Here is a 21,399-nt window from a genome sequence, read left to right on the forward strand (position 1 = left end):
AATCTGAGACAGGAAAAGATGGAATTTAAAATGAAGAAAGCACTTAAAATAAACATAAGTTGACTTTTAAATTATAACTGTTGCAAGAAAAAAGTTTGTAACAAAGACATCACTTTTGAAGCAGATAATATAAAAAGGCAATTTGTATTCTGTGGAGTCCATTATAGCCTTCCACAGAATTGCTACAATTTTTTTTTCAATAATGATGATATAAAATGTCTGTTTTATAACTTTACTGCTATATTGTTGTTGTTTAGTCAATTGTTCGAAGACAGGTCTGAACCTCATAAATGACACCAATAAGGCATCACTCATGAGGCAACTAAGCCAGGAGATAATGGGTAGAATGACCAGCTCCTTTCTCCCTCCACTGACTAGTAACATATTAATTACATTAATCAGAGTTCAGATGCATACAAACAATTGAAGGGTTCAGAACCATAGTGGGCCAAGTGCCATTTATTAAAACTGTAGAAAACAAGAGTTAAAATGAAGTTATTACCATAATTCAATGGAAACATATAGCAAGTAATATAATGTATACATATTAAAACTAAATGATATGTCAATATTCATTAAACTAAGGTATTCACTTAACTTTAACCCGTTTTTAATAAATGGCACTTGGCCCACTATGGCTCTGAATCCTTCAATTGTTCTTCCTCTGGCACATATTCCGTGGTAAGAATAAACATGAGTATATAGTATATACTGGACTTTTTTTAGTATATACTCTTGTTAGTAAGAATAAAAACATTTGAGTAACTACTCATTTTTGATTACATACTCATAACATGGAAGCATAGTAGAATATACTGAAGTGTCCATCTTGTACAGAATATATACTCAAGCTTGATAAGAATAAAAGCTAGTATATTCTCATATTTATAAGTTCGTTCTCATGTTATTCTGAGTATGGTTTGTAGCAGGCTCAATTCTGAATATTTGTTGATTTGTGTTCAGTTTAAAGTTAAATAAAAAAAAATGGCAGAATTTATGAATGATGTAGTACCAACATCCCGTAATGACGATTTCCTAGTAGGCCTACTATTTTCTTGTTTCCTGTTTATTAACGTCACTTATCTGATTCACTCTCTTTTTCATGTTTATTTATTTATTCATTTATTTATTTACTTATTTATTTGTTTATTTAATTTATTAATTTTATTATTTAATTAATTAATTAATTTATTTATAAAAAGCAAAACACAACCACTACAGCATGCGGATACATGTGAAAGTCTATATAAAAAAAACTGAGCATCACGGTGCAATGTGGTCGAAGAGGATAGGTAACACGAGTAGATACTAACTTTTAAACGATCAAGAAGGCTGTAGAGATGAGTATATATTCACGTTAGGTAGAATGTCTTTATTCTTACGAATATGAGTATGTTCTAGTGGTTACGAGTATATAATCACAGGAAGTGCTCATACTCAAAAGTATAAACCTTGAGAAAGTACTTAAGCTTTATTCTTACTACCCATTGTCAAGTGAGATGTACTGCCTGGCAATGGATATACATATCAGCCAGAACCTCAATCAGAGATACTTACTTCTATGTGGAATCTTATTGCTCCCAGCTGTGTCATGAGTTCCCTTTACGTGCCTTTTTCTTTCAAGCTCTATACTGGCATGATTGTTTGGCCTTCTATCCATCTCCACAGTGCTCATTGTAAAAACACCCAGAATCCATAATGAAAAAGAACACATTCTGATCTACCCAGTAATCAATAAAATAGATACTGATCTATCATCGCAACTGCAGATGCCTGAAGAAAAATGGAGGAACATTAGCCAACAATAACATTAATTCTCATGAGAATAAACAGAAAATGATTTGCCCGTCACTTCTGATCACATTCTACATTTAGTCAATGTAGTAGAGAGCGTCTTTTCAGCAAGATAACATTGTAAGCATGATATAAAAGCAGAAAATTGTACATCTGTAATGAAAAAAAAAATGGAGAGAAATAGTTTATTACGAAGAAGTACGAGCATCTCTGAGATTTTATTTTGATATATGTATATATCATTCTTCTAGGATATAAATAACAAAATAATAGTACAGTAAAATCCCTCATAACCAGCAATACCAAAACAACATCACTTTTGGCTGGGCGAAAAAAAAAAAAAAGTTAAATCTGCCACATTGCCACAGTCTGGGCCATCAGTTTTGTCGCATTAGGAAGTTCGCAAGAACTTTCATTTTCAGTGAATATTCGAATCTAAAATTAGTGTATTATTTGTGTTGTGTGATGTGTTTTAATAAAGAAAATCCACACAATTTTTATGTTTATTTAATTATGTTCAGGCTGTCAGTGTTGCCACATTAGGAAGTCCAAACGAACTTTCGTTTTCAGTAAATATTCGAACCTAAAGTTAGTGTATTAGTTGTGTTGTGTGATGTGTTTTAATACAGAAATTTCACACAGCTCTTATGTTTATTTAATTATGTTCGAACTGTCAGTGTTGCCACATTAGGCAGTTTGTACGAACTTTCATTTTCAGTGAATATTCGAACCTAAAATTAATGTATTATTTTGTGATGTGGTTTAATAAAGGAAATCTACACAGTCTTTATGTTCATTTTAATTATGCTCCATTAGAAAGTTCGCAAGAACTTTCTTTTTCAGTGAATATTCAAACCTAAAATTAGTGTATTATTTGTGTTGTGTGACGTGTTTTAATGAGGAAAATTCACACAGTTTTTAAGTTTATTTAGTTATGTGCAAGTGATAGAGAAATAAGCTTCACATGGCTGCAGTTGTAAAATTTGCTACCATGAAATATGAACTTTTTTTTTTGTATATAGTGGTATTTATTCAAATATCCGGCAAAATCTCGTATCTGGAACTAGTCTGGCCACTTTGGTGCCAGATAAGAGGGAATCTACTGTATAAGAATGTGTCTTGTATTGGTATCTGTTGCATAAAAATTCACATTAGTTTTCAGAGATTTGACTGTAGTTTTTAATTGATTAAACCTTTATTACGTATACTGCTACTGTATACTCACTATTTACGGAAAAAGAAATGTATGTACAATTAGTATAAAATATCAATTACAAGTTCGTATTTTGTAATATTACATTTTCACATACTGGTAAACAAAAAAGTTTTTTTTCCATAAGATGTGGTGAACAGATCTATATCCTCTTCACAGGACCATTGAATATTTTACTTTGGTCCCTGTGCGATGATTGCAGGAATAAAGTAACTGCTATATTGATATCAGTACTCACATAGGTCATGAAAAACAGATGACCTTGAGACACAGCTGTGGCTGCTAATTTTAGATACTAAAACTAGTCAGCCAATAATAGTCCATTCTTTTAACAATTCTATACGAACATGAACAACAATTGAGTTCATTAATAATAAAATTATAATAGGTCCATTAAAGCTACACAGAAACTGCTCTTTGATAATGGATGCAAAAAAAAAAAAAATAAAGATATATATAATGTACCAATTGATTTTGGAACTCATTATGAAGTCAAAACTTGAGTCTAAAAGCAGGGCCACTTTCCACATGTCCCTTCTCTGTCACACCCATATGAAATCCTTCTATTGGAATATCGTCTGATGTATCACCCTGAAATTATAGAAATATCACACAATTAACTTATTATACATAAATAATTCCAACAGATTTCAAACCTAAAATCGGAATCTAATTTCTTAATTCGAAACGAACATAATTTTAATTAACAATTTGCTTATTAGTTTCATAAATGAAGACAAAATTGCATGTAAAATTTGTTTACATATTACATTTATATTACAAAGATTATATTTACTGTGTAAGTGAACTTCTGTAACATGTTAAACTCACTTTATATTCATGTCCACTTGGTAGCTTAGGACTCGCAGCCATAATGTTCCTATGGCCTATTTCGCTTTTGGCTGGCCATGTTGGGAACATTGAAGGATCAATCGGAAGAGGACCTTCCATAAAATAATCATGATGAATGGCATCTTCAGCAGATATTCTTTGAGCAGGATCATATGTTAGAAACCTAAAATGTCAAAATAAATTGCTCGTTACTTATATTTGTATTCTTATATACAACAAAATGTACACTCATATTATGACAGGTTTATTTTAATTACAAAGAAAAAGAAGAACATTCCAAACCAGCATCCACAGTGAAAGTAATAAATGCAAGCAGAATGGCATTCTTCATGATTTTTAAATGAATTAGGATTATAAGTCCTGCAAAACAAATTGGTTGGCAAAACTTTAGGAGATATAGATGTTTTATTATACCAGGTGAACGAGACGAAACACCACCAAAGCTGAAGAAAACTAGTCGCCAGAGTGCCACTACCTGCTCCCGGGTTTATGGATGTTATTCTCGGACTAGATCCCACGCAAAGTACATATGAATTAGTTTGCAAGGTCTAATTGAATGATTAACAGAAATCTAGCAATAATTCATAATTTTTTTTTACTGTTCTTGTGCGCAGTAATGAGTCAGCCAATTTACTCAGATGTGTGCAACAATCGAGAGAATATTCTCAGACTACCAGATCCTGTGCAACAAAATATTGCAGAAAGCTGTTTTCAGTTTTGTGCTGAATGCTGAGTGTGTAAGTTGTGTCATGAGGTACAGTACAGAACAACGCACTTCTATTTGTAATACTTTCGCAAAAAAAGTCTTCATGGAGAAGGTGTCACTGTAAGTTCCGTCATCAATTCCCTGATTCCCTTTGTGCTGGATAAAACAACAATATACCGACTAGTAAAGAAGTTCAAAGAGACAGGATCTGTACAAAATAAGAATAAACGTGTATTAACACAGGAGAAATTGGACGAAATAGATTTTCGGTTAGAGCAAAGCCCTTACAAATCTTTGCGGTGTTCAACATAAGAAGTAGGGGTGTCTAAAACATTGTTCAACTCGCCACTAAACTATTAAAGTTAAAACCATACAAAACTCGTGTAGTGCACCAGCTTTTGGCCCCTGATGACACAGCTAGGATTCATTTTTGTAATTGGTACCTTCAATCAGTCCATGATGGCTTAGTACACTCCATGTTGGTTTTTTTTCAGTGATGAGGGATGGTTCTGCCTCAATGGTTATGTGAATAGTCAGAACAATAGATGTTGGAGCACTGATAATCCCCATAACAGCTTAGAATTGCCGCTAGATGATGAAAAGATAGGTGTGTGGTGTGCCATATCAGGAAGGAGAATAATAGGCCTTTTCGTTTTTGAGGACACTATAAATTCTCAACATTATGTACAACTGATTCTGCAGCCTTTCTTCACGGAGCTCACAGATGAGGAAAAACCTTAGAAGCCACAATATATATCGTATTTACCCCTGTAATGGATGCCCCCACATAATGGACGCACCCCAATTTTTCGCGTTAAGATAAAAACAAAGATCGTTTTAATAATATCGAAAGTCGTAAGACTGGATGCACTGCTTATGTTTATATTCAACTTCTTAAACAACAATGCATGGTACCACTGCAATCGTGATTGGTTCTTTTTTTAAGCGTGCAAAATATAGGTACTCTCCAATTAATAACGCAGTATTCTTAGGACATCTGCAGTTATGCTGAACCTGACAGTGAATGAGATAAGGCTAGTGTTAATAATAACAAAAAAGTGTCTTGTCTCATTGTCGCTGTATTCATTGTTACAAGTTATTATCTGTTTATGCAACTGCTGCTAGCTATCGATCATCTTAAGTGCAATGCAATCGATATATAAATTAGGCGTGGCCCATATATTGTTTACATATTTTATAGATTAATCCGAGCTGGCACATCTTTAATAGTGTTTTTTCTTTTCATTAAAATTTTTTCCTCGCATAAAGGATGTACCCTAGCCTTTTGTTATATAAATCTAAAAAAAAGTGCGTCTGTTATGTGGGTAAATACGGTAACCTAAAAACAGATCAAATATAACCTAGAAAGGAAGTCGCAGCAACTTTTAGACTGACAACCATTCATAACTGTCTTGCAGCACACCTTGTGCGAATGAAGATTTACTCAACAAGTGACTGCACCATTTGCCATACCCTAAATTTCATTATGAATGCTGACCATCCCCTGCACTGTATTGGATTCAACTGTATTGATGAAAAATAAGCAAATTTAGCCTTACTTTACTGGGATGCTAGAAGTAAAATGGAATAATTCTCCATGAAGCCATAGGAGAAAGAAGAAGAAGAACGATGATTATGATGTATGTACAGTGAGTATGAGACTTGTACAGCTAGTGACATCTTCTGAGTGCAAGTGTAGTAGATGCAGTACAGTACAGGAAATTCAGTGTAGAGGCATTGTGTTCTTGGTATAACAAATGAGCTAAAACTTGCAGTAAGAGCAAGGGAAAAAATATGGCATGTCATAACATCCTCTTGCACTACTACATGTTCATATTATTAATTTCCTAACCAGCAGCATGTTACCAATAATTGGTCCACACAATACGATTCATACATACAATGTTATTACTTATTAGATGCATAAAAATACAAACAGTAAAATGTTACTAGTAAATTAAGAAACTAATGCTATTTTTAGATTTAAAAAGCAACAGCAGCAACAATATAAATAATAAACTGGAGCTGGAACAACTTTCAATGAACCTAATCTCAATTGAAAAGAACAGAATTATTCAGATATTTCTACACAGCATAAAAATTAATACAGATAGAGAATAGTTCACAACTAAAGGAGATAGACTAGGCTGACCAGATTTTTTATGGTCCAGCAGGGGACATTGGAAATTTCAAGAAAAACCACAAATGCTTACCTAGTCACTCACTCTCCGTTGAAATATTGCAGACACTACATGTAACAGTAGTTACAGAGACAGAACTTTGCACACTAAATTTGTAGAGTATTTTAACTTTTTTAATTAAATGCATAAACATACGTAATTCCTATATATAATTATAGCCACTAACAATTCAATTTCGGTACTCACGCATGCATGGAAATCTTTCACATAATATTGTACACACTGAACTCTAATACACACATTTTACAAGTACTAATCTGAAGAATGTATCTTTTTGAGGATCTGTTCATTCCCATACAGTTTCACACTAAGTTCTACACATGAGAAATGGAAGTTTGTTTTTACTTGCAATGAAGCTTTTTCAACTTTCGTTCTTGACTTTTCGTCAGTCCAGATTGAGTTCAATATGGAAGAAAGTCTTTCAACTGAAAGGCACGTGATTAATGACACTATTTTGAGATTTTCAAATGTAATGGAATTTTTTTTTTTAAATGTTGAAAAACATCATACCACTTTTCAGCTGTTGGTTTGTCACAAAATTCCTCATATTTTCAACTACTTAAAAATGGATGCTGTGGCAGTTCTAATGCTTGTGCAACACAAATGAAGTCAAAGATGCTATGATTTTCTCAAAGAGTGCAGAATATCTCATACTGTGCTCGCTGGTTCTTCTGTCTCTTACTGAGAACCATTCAGGAATGTGCATTAATCACAGGAGTTCCATCACAATACTTAAATATTTACGTGTAAAATGTTATTGAAACAAAATCCAAGCTTATGAGGACAAAATTAATTTCCGGGGACAAGAACAGGGACACTGCTCACCGGGGACAGCAATTCAAAATCAGGGACTGCCCCTGAAATCGGGGATGTCTGGTCAGTCTAAGAGAGACATTACAAGTGATAACAAAAACCTTTCAAAACCAGAGACATTTGGAGAGGGACATGATTTCCTCCCCTTCCTTTGCAGTTTGAGAAAATATTTTACTTAAGCTTACCTATTCATAAGACCGATACCAACATCACTGATCATAGCACTAAATCGGGTTCGTAGTTGACTGGTTGGATAATCAACAAATTTAACCTTCTGTACCACAGGTAGATTGCTAAATCCCGGCCAAATTTCTTCATTTGGAGTTCCTAAGGTCTGCAAACATCACAGTAAACACAATAAAATTTTAATTTCAATTTACAAACTGTCCCCCCATTGAGGGTAGCCCTTACGGACTCAGTATACTCTCAAACAAAATAAACATATATAAACAATAAGTAATGAATAATAAAAAAGAAATAATGAAGAAAGCATGAGACATTACAACTGCATTAATGTGGCACCATATGATTAATTAGAATTTAACAGAATTTTTTAACATTGTTAACACAGTGTCATTCCTCAGAGATGTAGGCAGAGCAAATTTCTGTCGAAATTCTTCGAAAAAAGCTGGGATAGTCTCTCGAACACCTATGAGCAAGCCAAATACCTCAATATGAATTAAGGAATATTTCAGCTTGAAATAGTTAATTGCAGGCTCATAGATTGACTTCTTCTCATGGTAGACTTCGGCTGACTGATGACATGATTAACCTTCTTAAATATCTAAAAATAACATCTGTATTCCAGAAATGGTTTAAAATGTTTCCTAATTTTTAAGTTCATGCAGAAGTATACTGATAAGCACTGCTTGAATCTTTGTATTTCAGATTTATTAAGCAATTTACTTTCAGTTGAACCCCACTTTTACATTCCCACAATTAACATTTTCCCATCATTTACGACATTTTTTTTCAGTCAATTCAATTTTCCTATTATTATAATATATTTTTTTATCCTGTATTTATGCTGTCGTAATTTCAAACTTCCTACAATTTACGTTATTTTCGCCAAATGGAGAAGAAAAATACGACATTCATGCAAAAAATTGCACATAAAATTGCGATTACCAAGTCAACGTAAATTTATGTAGATTCCAGTGTAAAAAATGCTGTAGCCATGTCCTTTTCTCATGAGTACTACTCTCAAAATGATTCTGGCAATGTTGATCCACCTCTCCTCACTCCCTTCTACCTGCATTAGTGATGTCATGATGATGATGGTAGTGATAATGATAGTATTGGTGTTCTCACAAGAGCAGAATGACTTATCTTGTAGTGATGATTCAATTTTTGATAAACTGTATGAACTAGAAAAGCAAATAGAAAATTTGAAAGGTAAGAGATGTAAACAGTAAAAAATATCAGACTTCTTTTTTAAAATGCATTAGTGTCGTGTTTAGTTTTGGAATGTGTGCGTAGGCCTTATATTTTGAGATTTTACAATACTGAGTTTGAAAATTAACCTTTTCTAAATTAAATATTGAATAATTGTAATATTTAATATAGTTCTATTCCAAGCACTGATTACAAATGTGTAAACCACTTCCCATAATTTACACTTTCCCTCAATATACACCATTTTTTCTAAGTTATTTGAAAAGTATAAAAGACAGGTTCAACTGTATATTACTAAAAATACCAGATTGCATTGAAACTCAGACTAGAAAATTATATATACACAATGTTGAAATATCAGGAGGCGGCATAACAAAATATTCATCTTTAATCTTAAGTTGTATGTTTTAATGGGGGATGAGGATTAGAAGAAAGAATATATTTTCAAATTTTTTGTGTTTTTAACATAAATTTTAACTTTCTTCAAATCTAATTAGGTAACATATCAAGCAGAAACTTAACAAGATTATTTTCCTGTCTTCTTTTAACGTGTTGTTAACTGCACCAAGAGAACAAGTTTTCATGCAATAACATTTCACATTTCAGAATTTTCCAATTCTATTTTCAAGCAATCATAAATTAATAAGATTTTAGATCCTTCCTGGCACCACTAAATGGATGCACAGAAATGGTTTACAGTAGGTGTTTCAGAAGGGGGGGGGGAAATAGTGCACGTGCACACCCAAACACGCGCACGCACACGCGCACACACACACACACACACACACACACACACACACACACACACAAAAAGATTATTTACCTTGAATATTCGACTAAGCTGTTGTGCTTCTGACTTTCCTTGAAATAAAGGTTCCATTGAAAGTAATTCAGCAAAGATACATCCTACTGACCACATATCAATTGGCGTCGAATATTTCTGAAACATACAATGTTAATTATTACACTACATATTTGCCCAAGTCTAATTAAAATTCACTAAACGTAGACAACCATTGGTATAGTTCATACAGTTCTTTGAATGCCAAACTGCACTCGAAACTGAACAGCCTAGTAACATTCTTACCTTTGCACCAAGAAGCAACTCTGGAGCACGATACCAAAGGGTGACAACAAGAGATGTATATGCTTTCAATGGCGATCCATACTCCCTTGCAAGTCCAAAGTCACCTACTTTCAGTATACCCTTGTGACTCAAGAGTAAATTAGATGTTTTGAGATCCCTATGTAGAATCCAGTTGTCATGGAGATGAGCCACAGCTCGCAGTAGCTGTTGCATCAAACACTTTACTTCTCCTGAAGATTAAACATAATGACAATGGATGGAATTATGTATTATATAACAATTTAGCATTTATTTTAAATATGAACATTACGAAAGTGCAACTATTCACTGATAAATATTTCAGGATTGACGTTTGAAGTAGATGCATATACCATTGTCACTTTGCATAACCTGACCCACTAAGTCACTGTTCAACTCAAGCAACTACTTATCATGAAAAAATTCTGAAGCGTACGAAATAATAAAAAAACAGTTTCTTTGATTGTAAGTCTAGACCGAGGATTTATATGCACTAAAATCTGCCAAAATATGCATGTAACTATGCACTAAAAGCCTCGGAAATATGCACTAAAAATTAAAAAATACACTATTGAACATTTTAATGCACTTTTAATGAGAGAGTCACACAACTTCTAACTATACTTTTACTTTTAAAAAATTCTGATGACAAATATCAAATAATTTCACTAGTAGTAATGCAACTGCTTTTGCCATAGTTTAGACCAAGCATGGGGAAAAGGAGAGGAACTCTTTTTTGTTTCATTAACCCACACCACTTTCCAACAGCAGCGATACACTTAATTCCTTCTTTGAATTTATGTTTGTACACAAGACGTCATCAGTTGTGGAACGCGATCGGATTATAACTATTTCGATCTACTGTATTATTATTCAAATCAATAAGACACTGCAGAACTACACAAAAATATATATTTAATTAAATGTAACCAAAATAATATTCTTTCATTATAGAACATGAACATAATACTATTTTATTATATAACATAAAAATAATACTCTTTTACTACTCATTGTTATGGTTTTTATGTCTATCTGGATGACATTATCAAGACATCGAGCTTTAGCACATATTATGCACTGAATTGCATACAAATCATCGTAATATAGCTACAAGGTCATTATGTTTCCCTATCATTACTGGAGTACCATCTGTGGCTATACAAATCAATTTTTCCCAGGATAATTAATATTTTGTCACAACTTCAAAGACAGGTTCGAAAATATCATTTCTCCTTGTATTGCCTCTCAAAGACACAAAATCAAGAAAATCTCCAAATATGTTGAGTTCAGAATCCACACCCCGTTAAAAAATGGCTAATTGCGCAGTGTCTTTTGTATCTTTTCATCAATAGCTAAACAGTACGATATCAACTCTCTCAATTTTACTTTTTGCTGATCTTCAATGTCCTTAGCTAATATCACCATGGCATGGAGTGTCCTCAGGTTGCGGATCGAGGAGACGGCCTCCAGATATGGAGGGTAGGTGTGAATATATTGAATAAGCAGTCGCGGACAGCCGATGAGGAGTGGTCCTCCAGCTTGGGGGTTGGGCGAAGGGCTAACAACCCATCACCGTAAAAAACAGCTTGTTACGAATCCTTCAAATAAGCCTCGGAATGGGACTGCAGGGCATGTAGCAGGTATGGGCGAATCCAGAAATGCATACAGTGTGTTAGTTGGGAGGCCGGAGGGAAAAAGACTTTTGGGGAGGCCGAGACATAGATGGGAAGATAATATTAAAATGGATTTAAGGGAGGTGGGATATGATGACAGAGAATGGATTAATCTTCGAGATAAGATAACTGACTCAAATTAAGTTTGTTCCTAAACAAACTGAATTGGGTTCATGTCTAGTTTCCTTTAACTCTTATAACGTTCTGAGACGGTTTGGGCTTATACAGAAGGAATATAGAATATAAAAAGTATACTTTTAAATATGCGTAATTCGGAATGTCTTAAAATCACAAACATTTTGTGAAAAATTGTACACATATATAATGTGACAGCCAACTATCTATAAGACAACCACAAAAATGAAATGAAATAACAATTGAAATACACCTGAAAAACATAGCTCACTGTAATCCTTTGCATGAACAGTCTTAAAATGTCATCGCACATTAAACAAACAAAATGCCTTATCATTATGAGCGACACAAAAGTACTTTAGTTCCCATTCGAGTTTGACAACATATTTCTTTGCTCTACCACGAGACATGACTCCACCACTGATGCCCACTCAAATGTTATGAAAGACATACTGGTGCTTGGCCTAGTAAAGGTAGGCAAGTCGTAATAATGGGTGGAAGGGGTTAAAACACGGGCAGAGGGAAGGGAACACAATGAGGCACTTTTCTCCATGACTGGTTTAGACTATAATAAACTACACTTTTCTTTTTTTTGTGAAAGAACATCTTTCTTCAGTTAATATACGCCTATATGCTGAAAATTAACCTTGAAAATCACAGGATGTAAATGGAACAAACTGAAAAAGAGGGACCCCTGTAAGATCGCCAGTATTTAGCTTAGAGTTCATCTGTTCCATTAACATAGATGACACTTTCTGCAAATGACTTAGACCACTATTTTCCTGACACATTGAAATTAATTTTAGAGGGAATTTCTCCATGCTTCTTTCAGCCTCTCTTTCACATCTTCATATACCGACAAGGAGTCAAGGAGAGGTAGATCCCTGGTCTCCAGTTTTTCGGTGGCCTTAGACAGGAACAAATAGTACTGGGAATTCCAGGCTCTTCTACCGATCAGATGAACCAGTGCCCTGCCTTCTATAGGTATTATGCTGGGACTTAGTGTAGTCGCCCCTTTCTACTCTGACAGGCTTAATTACTAAATTTCACTTCAAAATCAAGTGCAAAATATGAAACATTGCAAAACATTTTGATATATGTATAAAATATTACAGTAGCATGCAAATTAATCCGAACAACGTAATTACTTATGCAAAAACACTCAAACGGGAAAAAAAAAAGGATCTAAGACATACCTCAGTAATCTATGTGGCCTCCCTTGTCCCTAATAACAGCTCTGAGACGATTTGGCATGGATTCCACTAATTTCCCACAAATATTCTTCATTTCTTCATCACGAAACCATACACCAATGAGGGCAGAAATCATCTTCTCCTTTGTAGAACAATCCATTTTTTGCATTTTTCTTTTGCAAATTGACCACAAGTTCTCAATGGGGTTGATGTCGGGTGAGTTGCCTGGCCAGGGGAGTACCTGAATATACTTCTTGTTGAAGAATTCTGTAGTTTTTCAAGACGTATGGCATGGTGCCAGGTCTTGTTGGAACACACCTCTGCCATCCGGAAATAATTTTTGCAGCTGGGGTACAATTCTGGTTTCCAATAAGTGAATATATTTGTCAGAATTCATCATTCCCTTGATAGGTATCAATGTTCCAGGCCCTTCATGTGTAAACAACCCCAAAACATTACTTTAGGGGGGTATTTGGGTGCTTGTTGGAGATGAGCTGCTGTTACTTTTTTGGATCCTTTCCGTACGTAAGAAACACGGTGGATGTGGACCTCGAAATGAGACTCATCGGAAAAAAGTACATTCTTCCAGTCATTCACTGTCCAGTGTTGATGTAATTTTGCCCACATTAAGCGTTTTGCACATAACAGGGGTTAGCAGTTGCTTCTTAATAGGCTTACGAGCCCTTCGTCCAGCTTCGCTTCCAAAAGCCTACGCCGCACTGTTGTAACGTGAATATTCGCCCTAGTGGTAGCCATTAACTCGCGGGTTAAGTCGACAGCAGTTAGTCTAGGATTTAATTTATTTTTCCTGACAATTAAACGATCATCTGCAGTGAAGTCTTCCTTTTCCGGCCACAGTTTCCTTTTTTCTGGGCTGTGATGGATCCAGTCTCCCTGTATCGTTTTATGATCGAATTAACAGTAGCCAAACCGATGTGACATTCTGCAGCCATTTGCCTCTGTGTCATAGAAGAATGCTCTGCTACTGTTATAATTTTAGACCGTTTTCGTGGAGTTGTATCCATTTTTGAAGGCGACAGAATGTACACAGGATTGCAATATTAAGTCTTCAACACAACTGAAATGCTTATAAGTACAACACGACAGGCAAAATGTCACATAATATAAAAAAAATAATAATGACAGACCTTCAAAAATGGAATTACACGTACTACAGATGTCAATTAAAGCGGTATGAGCAGCTATAAGGCCAACAATGACAGAAACTGTAAAAATATGTCGTGTTCGGATTAATTTGCACGCTACTGTATACGGTGCTGCAGTGGGACAGAATCATAAAACAAGAAACACAAGTTTTACACAATATCATAAGACACTTTAACAAAAATAATGACTTTTTTTTGTTTTGTTTCTTAGAGGATTGTTCATCTTTTCTTATTTCAGAGCGTAAATTTCTTAAGAGAGAGGGAGCCGGCTTAAATCAAGTAAAAACGGAAATGACATTACTTCATTCTCCCCAACAAAAAAAGTTGTATAAAAAAAGTTCGCAAATTATCGGGCGTCAACTGTATTTTAAAATATTAATTTCATGCAAAACCAAAGCTGATTCTAAATTAACATAAAGTTAAGAATAAATAAATGAATATGAATATGCCATTACCTAAACTGAAGAATTGGTTCTTCTGTTTCATAGATGCCATTAGAGATTTTAAATCATGTTCAACATAATCCATGACAATAAAGATTTTGTCCATGTTACTGCCCATTACAATTTCTCTCACAGTGACAATGTTTGGGTGCTGAGCCTAGAACAAAGTCATACACAATCTATAATTCAAAGCACTATGTAACTGAAAATTATTTACATTCCAGTATGTACTAACATAACAATCGATAATCATTCATGACTTTAAATACTCGAAATCTGAAAGCAAAAGAAAAATTATTTTGGCATTTTGGAAATAATACCATGAATAATTCATCTAAATGCTTTAGTAGTTACATAAATCTGCAAGATGACATGTTTTTGAACTGCAACAAAAATATCAGTTGATAGTAAAATTGTAAAAGTAAGCTCATTATTCAATAATTTTCAACAAAGATAACTTGGAAGTTTACAGTACATTTGTAATGACCTTTCTTTGTTATGAGGTTGTTTATATACAAAGAAAACACTAGTGAATTATTCTCTGTAGAAGATACGTTGTGTACAGCTTATTTATCATACAACATCCACATTAACACAATTTAACACTGCAAACTATTGCAATTTATGATTTCCTGCCATTTATCATTTTTATCCCACCAGTTTTCTTATGTTCATGATGTTAGCTCAGGTGAAATAATTTTTTCTCTGTCTGCTGAAAAATGCAAAAGGTGGGTTCAATATTATATACCAATAATGATTCCTTTTTCAATCTTTAAAAACAATTGTTTTTGCATTAACAGTAGCTGTGTACTTAGGGCAACTCTTCTTTTAAGGGCAGCTAGCTTTAATAAATATATAAATTGTAAATAAATATATCGTGTTATTAAATTTAGTGATAAACTACAATAATCAGAAGTGTGACGACCATATAAACACTTAATTTCGTCAAATAGATTGCATTAGTGTTATAAGTGTAATGCAACATGTAACTGCTCATCACTGTCTATGTAAACATTTAGTAAGAATGCTTTCATAATTTATACCAGGTTTGCCAAACTCATTGCATCATACAGCAAGTGAGAGCTCATTGTATATTGCAGCAGAAGAATGTGTAAGGGGCAAGTGCTATTGAAGGTAAGTACTGTAAGAGCAATGACACTGTAATGATGTGAAAATTGCTGTTGATGGTAGGGTAAGAGCAACAGGACATCCTAATGATGTGAAGGAATGCATATAACAAGAATGAACCAAGTTAATATGTGGGAAAATGAGATAGTTTAATAATATCATTTATTTTATCTGTAATGAGTAAACAGTGTAAAACAGTGAATAAAATACCCAGAGAATATTTCTGCTGGCAGGATTATACCAATCTTCACAAGAAACCTGATATTAATATTGTTGGTTACACTCTAGATGGAGAAAAGTGCCACGTGAATATCAAAAACATTAGCCCTACGTTCATTTCCACACTATGAAAGTCCGCTTGGATGCTAAATTATCAAAATACATTATTCCTTAGTCTTCATTGAGTCCACTTGCTGAAAATGTGATACATATCTTTTACACATTTTTTTATCATTGTGTTAGTGCGTAATGAATCTAAACACTGCGCATGTGTGACACAAAAATTTTCATTTTTCATAACTAACCAACCATGCTTTCTACATAATGAGTGATGTGAATACAGGTGAGTCTGCCACAAAACTCACGTATTTTGGAATTATACTCAATTTGGTGTGAATAAAAAATGTTATCGGATATCTTTGGCCCACTGCTGAAATGGGCCACAGATCTACATTCTCCTCCCCACGAAAGTTTCGGCATTTTCCCAAATTAAGGGCTTCGAAATAGGAGCCTTGGGTCTCGCATACTGCCTTTGATACATGGGTGAGTTTACTCGAGTTCCACTGTGAAAGAACTTGGTACTTTTCAATGTGCAGGCATTTTACATTTTCCGGCATTCCTTGTCCTGCTGTTCTGTCATGATTCTCTCCCCTCCCCCTCTTTATGTAGCAGTTATTAGGTTACGTCCATTTTCGGCTTTCCCCTTAAAATTCTCGTAGAGTTTCTTTAGTGGAACAGCGAAACTCGGAGAGAGATAAGTGACCAACAGATTGGAGCTCACATATTCAGTTTTTCTCACCCCAAACTCTCTTCCAAGGACGTGTTTTCACGTATCTTTTTATGTTTCTCCTTCCGTTTTCCTCCTTCAATTCATTAATTAATTTGTTACATGTTTCATACGTGGCTTCAAGTATGTGGAATGCGGCATGTCAAGGGTTTTAAATCCCCAAGATATCCAGACTGTTTATACTGTATAACGAAAGGTCGGAGGCAAGGTCAGAGATGGCAGACACTTCAACCACTCTATGTGACTGAGTCTCTATCTTTCACTCAATAAAAGTTTTAATCACATGGAACTTGAGTGGAAGGTTGGGAATGAAGCTACACTCAATCCACTCTCTACCTCCGATTGCTGAGTTTACTCACATTTTATTCACATTACCCAGTAAAACAAGAAAGACAAACCCATTAATATCGTATTTATTTTTGATGTTTCGTTGTCGAAAATAAAATAATAGAATATCGTGACGAATGAAGATACGATTCAGTGATATTCATAAAAAAATCGCGTTTAAAGTGAAAAATTGGCAAATTTACAAAAAAGGAGAAAAAACAAGCAAAATTTGGGACAAATAGCGATCATAAAACATGCATTCAGAAAGAATCTTTTCAATACCTATACCAATGTTTTAACTCTCTGATTCAATCAGCAGAAGTTCGTGAAAAAATCAATCACAAAAATTGAGTGTCCCTAGTAAAGAGTTTCAAACATTAGTGCATAGTGTTCGAAAAATTATACTGTGTAAATGTGATGTCACAGATTCAAGCAATCGTAATAAATTATAATGTAAGGCTGTGAAGAAATAAACAAATGAGGATTTAGTAATACTGGAACAATACAGCAGTAGCAATAGCAACAACTTATTTGGGTCAGGGTTGCTTAAATATGACTGCTTACAGTACTGTGAAGGGCACGCCACACAACTGACAGTAACGAATATACCCTTCTTCTAGGAGACTAGAAGACTAAGTTTGATAAACATTTTAATTATAAAAGAATTTCATTACAATAATAGAATTACATATTTCAACATGCACATTAATCTTATTGTATGATGTTCTTTGTTATATACAGTCAACTCAGGCACTTCGTGAAAAATTATGCCTCTGCTACATGCTGAGTGACTATTTGTTCTGGATGGCACTTCTAAACAAATAAAAGAAAAATGACAATAATTATTATACAACTACGATTATCATAATGATGAAAATGATAGAGAAACATGGTGTAGCCTATATGATCAATGTACTATCACATTTTGACTTAGTTTCCGGTATTATTTTACTAAGCCAAAAGAGTTGATCACTTTCATATTTCCTGTATTTGTTTTATTAAGCCAAAAGAGTTCATCACTTTCATAAATGAAAAAATTTTTGGACACTTTATAAAAGGCAAAAACAATGTTTCAGATGTAGGAGTACCAATCATTGGGATTTATATGCACATTTTTTCAGTCAAAATATTCTATACACTAATATGTATGCATACATTCCAAGTATCTTAATATATCAATGTTCTGTAGTTAAAATTAATTATACCAGTATTTATACAACTACATATTGAACATACAGAAATAATTTCATTTATAAAAATAAAAAATGTTAATAACAAATCTGATATCAAGCACTAATATATTTATTTTCACCATTAGAACTTACTTTGAGAAGTGTGTTAATTTCACGAAGTGAAGTTATGGGAAAGCCTTCCTTTTCCTTATCCATTTTTAACCTTTTAAGAGCAACAACTTCTTCTGTATGTTTATCCATGGCTCGAAATACAACACCATATGATCCTTCTTCAATCCTGATAGGAAGACAAAAGTAAAATAATCTCATTATAATTTCTTAACATAAAATTACATATTAATGTACTTATGTAAAGTAAATATTTTCCAACTCATCGATTTACAGGAGATAATTCAGAGCTGGAACATTTACTAATAACGGAGTAACAGTGCTGTGAAAATATCAAACATCGAAACACTGTGATAAACCTTGTTCCATTACTATTTTATCCACTATAAAACTCATAGAAGATATTTTGAACTGTAAACTCAAATTCTTTTGTGAGATCTATTATGGAACTTTCTCATCTAAAATTATGCTTTGCAGATATATTTACAGTAAAATCTTGCTACTCAGGACCCCGATAATCTAGTCCAAAAAATCCAGTTTGTGAAAGGAAGTGACAATGAAGACATATTTCAATACGACAATTTGAGACACTTCTACGAATTATTAGTCACGGAAATAAATCCAAAGTATCCAACAGAATATAGACAAATATTTTAAACAAATTCCTGCAGCAAGCATTTAGAGCAATGCAAAATCAGGTCTATCAGTCACAGTATCATAATTATCACATATGAACTGTATTGTATTACGAGAAAAGAGAGAAATAAGGAGGGGGAGGGACAGGGGGAGGGGAAGGGAAGCGAGAGGGTATGGGGAGAGGGGGAGGAAGGGGGATAGGGAGAGAGGGGGAGGGGCAGAGTTAAGGAGAGGGTGTGAGAGGGAGGGGTATGAAGAGAGGGGAAGGAGGGAAAGAGAAGGGAAAGGGGGAGAGAGAGGAGGAGGGGGAGAGAGATATGCTTACTCTCTCTCACTCATTCACAATTGTGCTTCAACATATTATGTACGAAAAATATTATATAAATTTTGTTTGTAAATGATAGCCCTACACACATTGTAAATTGAAGAAACATACTTGTTAAGAGTTTGAAATTCGTCAACATTTCGACAACCCTGGATTGCAGGTAGGTAAGGAGGTAGTTTCTCTATCATTGCAAGATCCAATTTGGTATTCTTGTCAGACGTAAATGGAATGTTTTTCTCATTGCCAGTACTTTCTGACTCTTGTTCTTCTTTCACAGACGAATGACTGGGCGTGTTGTGGACAGCATCATCATCGTCGTCATCATCATCTTCATCATTATCATCATCATCTGTGTGATGACTATCTGAATCTGTGCCAGTTGAAAATAAGCATGAAATTAATTAAACGAAACGACACATATAATCGGATACCTGTGAACTTCTTACTGTATGCACAAAGTTATCTTGTCACATAAATTAAATGAACATGTATTTTATGATGTAATCTTAGCTTTTATATTTATATAATACATGGTAAGAAGCACATGTGTATCAGAAATTAAATTAAAACCCTCAATATTACGAGGTCAGATTACAGAACTCTAAATAAATGTTAAATAAGATTTACAATGTATAAATGAATTATTATTATATTTTTCAGTATATAAGACACTCTTTTTACAAGCTTATTTCGTGGGTGCTCGTGTAAAGGGGGTTAAGTCAAATTGCAAGGTTTGTAAACGTCTCTCATTTGGTACTGAACAAAACCCCTTTGTCACAAAATATGGAGTACTGTAACTGCATCATAGGTGGAAGAATGACTTAACCCCTTTAGCACAAGAGAAAAGTAATTGTGGATAATTCAAATCTGTACTTATTCCAGTTGAACCAAATCAACTTAACCCCCTTTACACGAGCACCCGCGATTTTTAATATGTATAATAGTTTATATGCGTCTGATGCAATGAAGGTTCTCATGATAGTAATATTCATGATCTGGTAAATGCAATTCAAACAACAAGCTCTAAACTAAACCATAAAATTAATACAATTACTAGAAGTTGGCAACCAAACTTTTAAAATTATTGCTTTAGACTGACATATGAAAGAGTTACATAAAAAGAAGGAATAACCAACCAGATTCATCTCCACCAGAATCAGTGCCATCAGTCCCTTCGTCATCTGTTCCACTGGATGCATCTTCATTTGGTGCACTGGAATTACCTCTGCCATCTGTTTCTTCTACAACTTCTACATCAGAATGGGATTGTGCCATTTCTGCTTCATCTGACAATGTGATAATGTTGTTCTTGTTATCAGTCTCCCTTTGATTCTCTGCTGAGAAAAAATTATCCTACTTGCTTTTGTAAATTTATCAATAATATACAAACACTTTGCATTTTATCTCAAAGAGATGACAAAAAATCAAGACCAATGCTTCTTAGAAGTTCAACAAGATATCTTTTCAAGGATCCTTTGTAAATTTATCAATAATGCACAAACACTTTTTCTTAAGGCTATGGATTGGAAAATGGAAATTTTGTTTTTAACTCTATGTATCATATACATGCTATACTCATTTTCTCTATTTTCCAATTTTCAACATTTTGTAACATTCAAAATGCTCTAATGAATGCAGTTTTTCTTCAATCTTAGTGAAATTTTGCATAGACGTCCACAAAAGCATGCGAAGTAAACTGACAAATGTGTTTTCTTCTGCTATTGAAAGTATTCAAATCATCATGTGTTGAGGATGTGATAAATTAAAAAAACCGGAAAATTAAGAACTAAAAGAATAAATATTTTTTTTTCTCAAAAAGTAATTGAAGGACTATGAAAAGCATGTGTCATATTTTACATACATCTATCAGGAATAAATTAAATACAAATTTAAAGAAATATTATGTAATCTTTGAAAATTGGGACAATTATAATTCAGTATTAAAAAAATTAGTTATAAATAAACTACCTGGAATATCAACGTG

The 21,399-nt window shown here is 33.9% G+C and overlaps 1 protein-coding gene across 5 annotated transcripts in view; it reads right to left on the bottom strand.

Annotated features, from left to right (window-relative positions):
• Positions 1–2,001: 2,001 nt before the first annotated feature.
• The window catches only part of LOC138697223 (cyclin-dependent kinase 11B-like), a 97,626-nt gene continuing 78,228 nt past the window's right edge, over positions 2,002–21,399 (bottom strand). For 3 of the 5 annotated variants that reach the window (XM_069822768.1, XM_069822769.1, XM_069822765.1), the window contains exons 7-15: positions 20,552–20,752; positions 19,527–19,785; positions 18,479–18,623; positions 14,705–14,849; positions 10,062–10,291; positions 9,798–9,914; positions 7,765–7,913; positions 3,839–4,022; positions 2,002–3,598 (exon numbers count right to left, since the gene is read on the bottom strand). In XM_069822768.1, coding sequence (XP_069678869.1) covers positions 3,500–3,598; positions 3,839–4,022; positions 7,765–7,913; positions 9,798–9,914; positions 10,062–10,291; positions 14,705–14,849; positions 18,479–18,623; positions 19,527–19,785; positions 20,552–20,752 — 1,529 coding nt within the window. In that variant the 3' untranslated portion in view covers positions 2,002–3,499. The remainder of the gene's footprint in view (positions 3,599–3,838; positions 4,023–7,764; positions 7,914–9,797; positions 9,915–10,061; positions 10,292–14,704; positions 14,850–18,478; positions 18,624–19,526; positions 19,786–20,551; positions 20,753–21,399) is intronic. The other 2 variants (XM_069822766.1, XM_069822767.1) reach the window with 2 other exon arrangements.

This window comes from Periplaneta americana, chromosome 1 (assembly GCF_040183065.1).
Source record: "Periplaneta americana isolate PAMFEO1 chromosome 1, P.americana_PAMFEO1_priV1, whole genome shotgun sequence".
NCBI classification, from domain to species: domain Eukaryota; kingdom Metazoa; phylum Arthropoda; class Insecta; order Blattodea; family Blattidae; genus Periplaneta; species Periplaneta americana.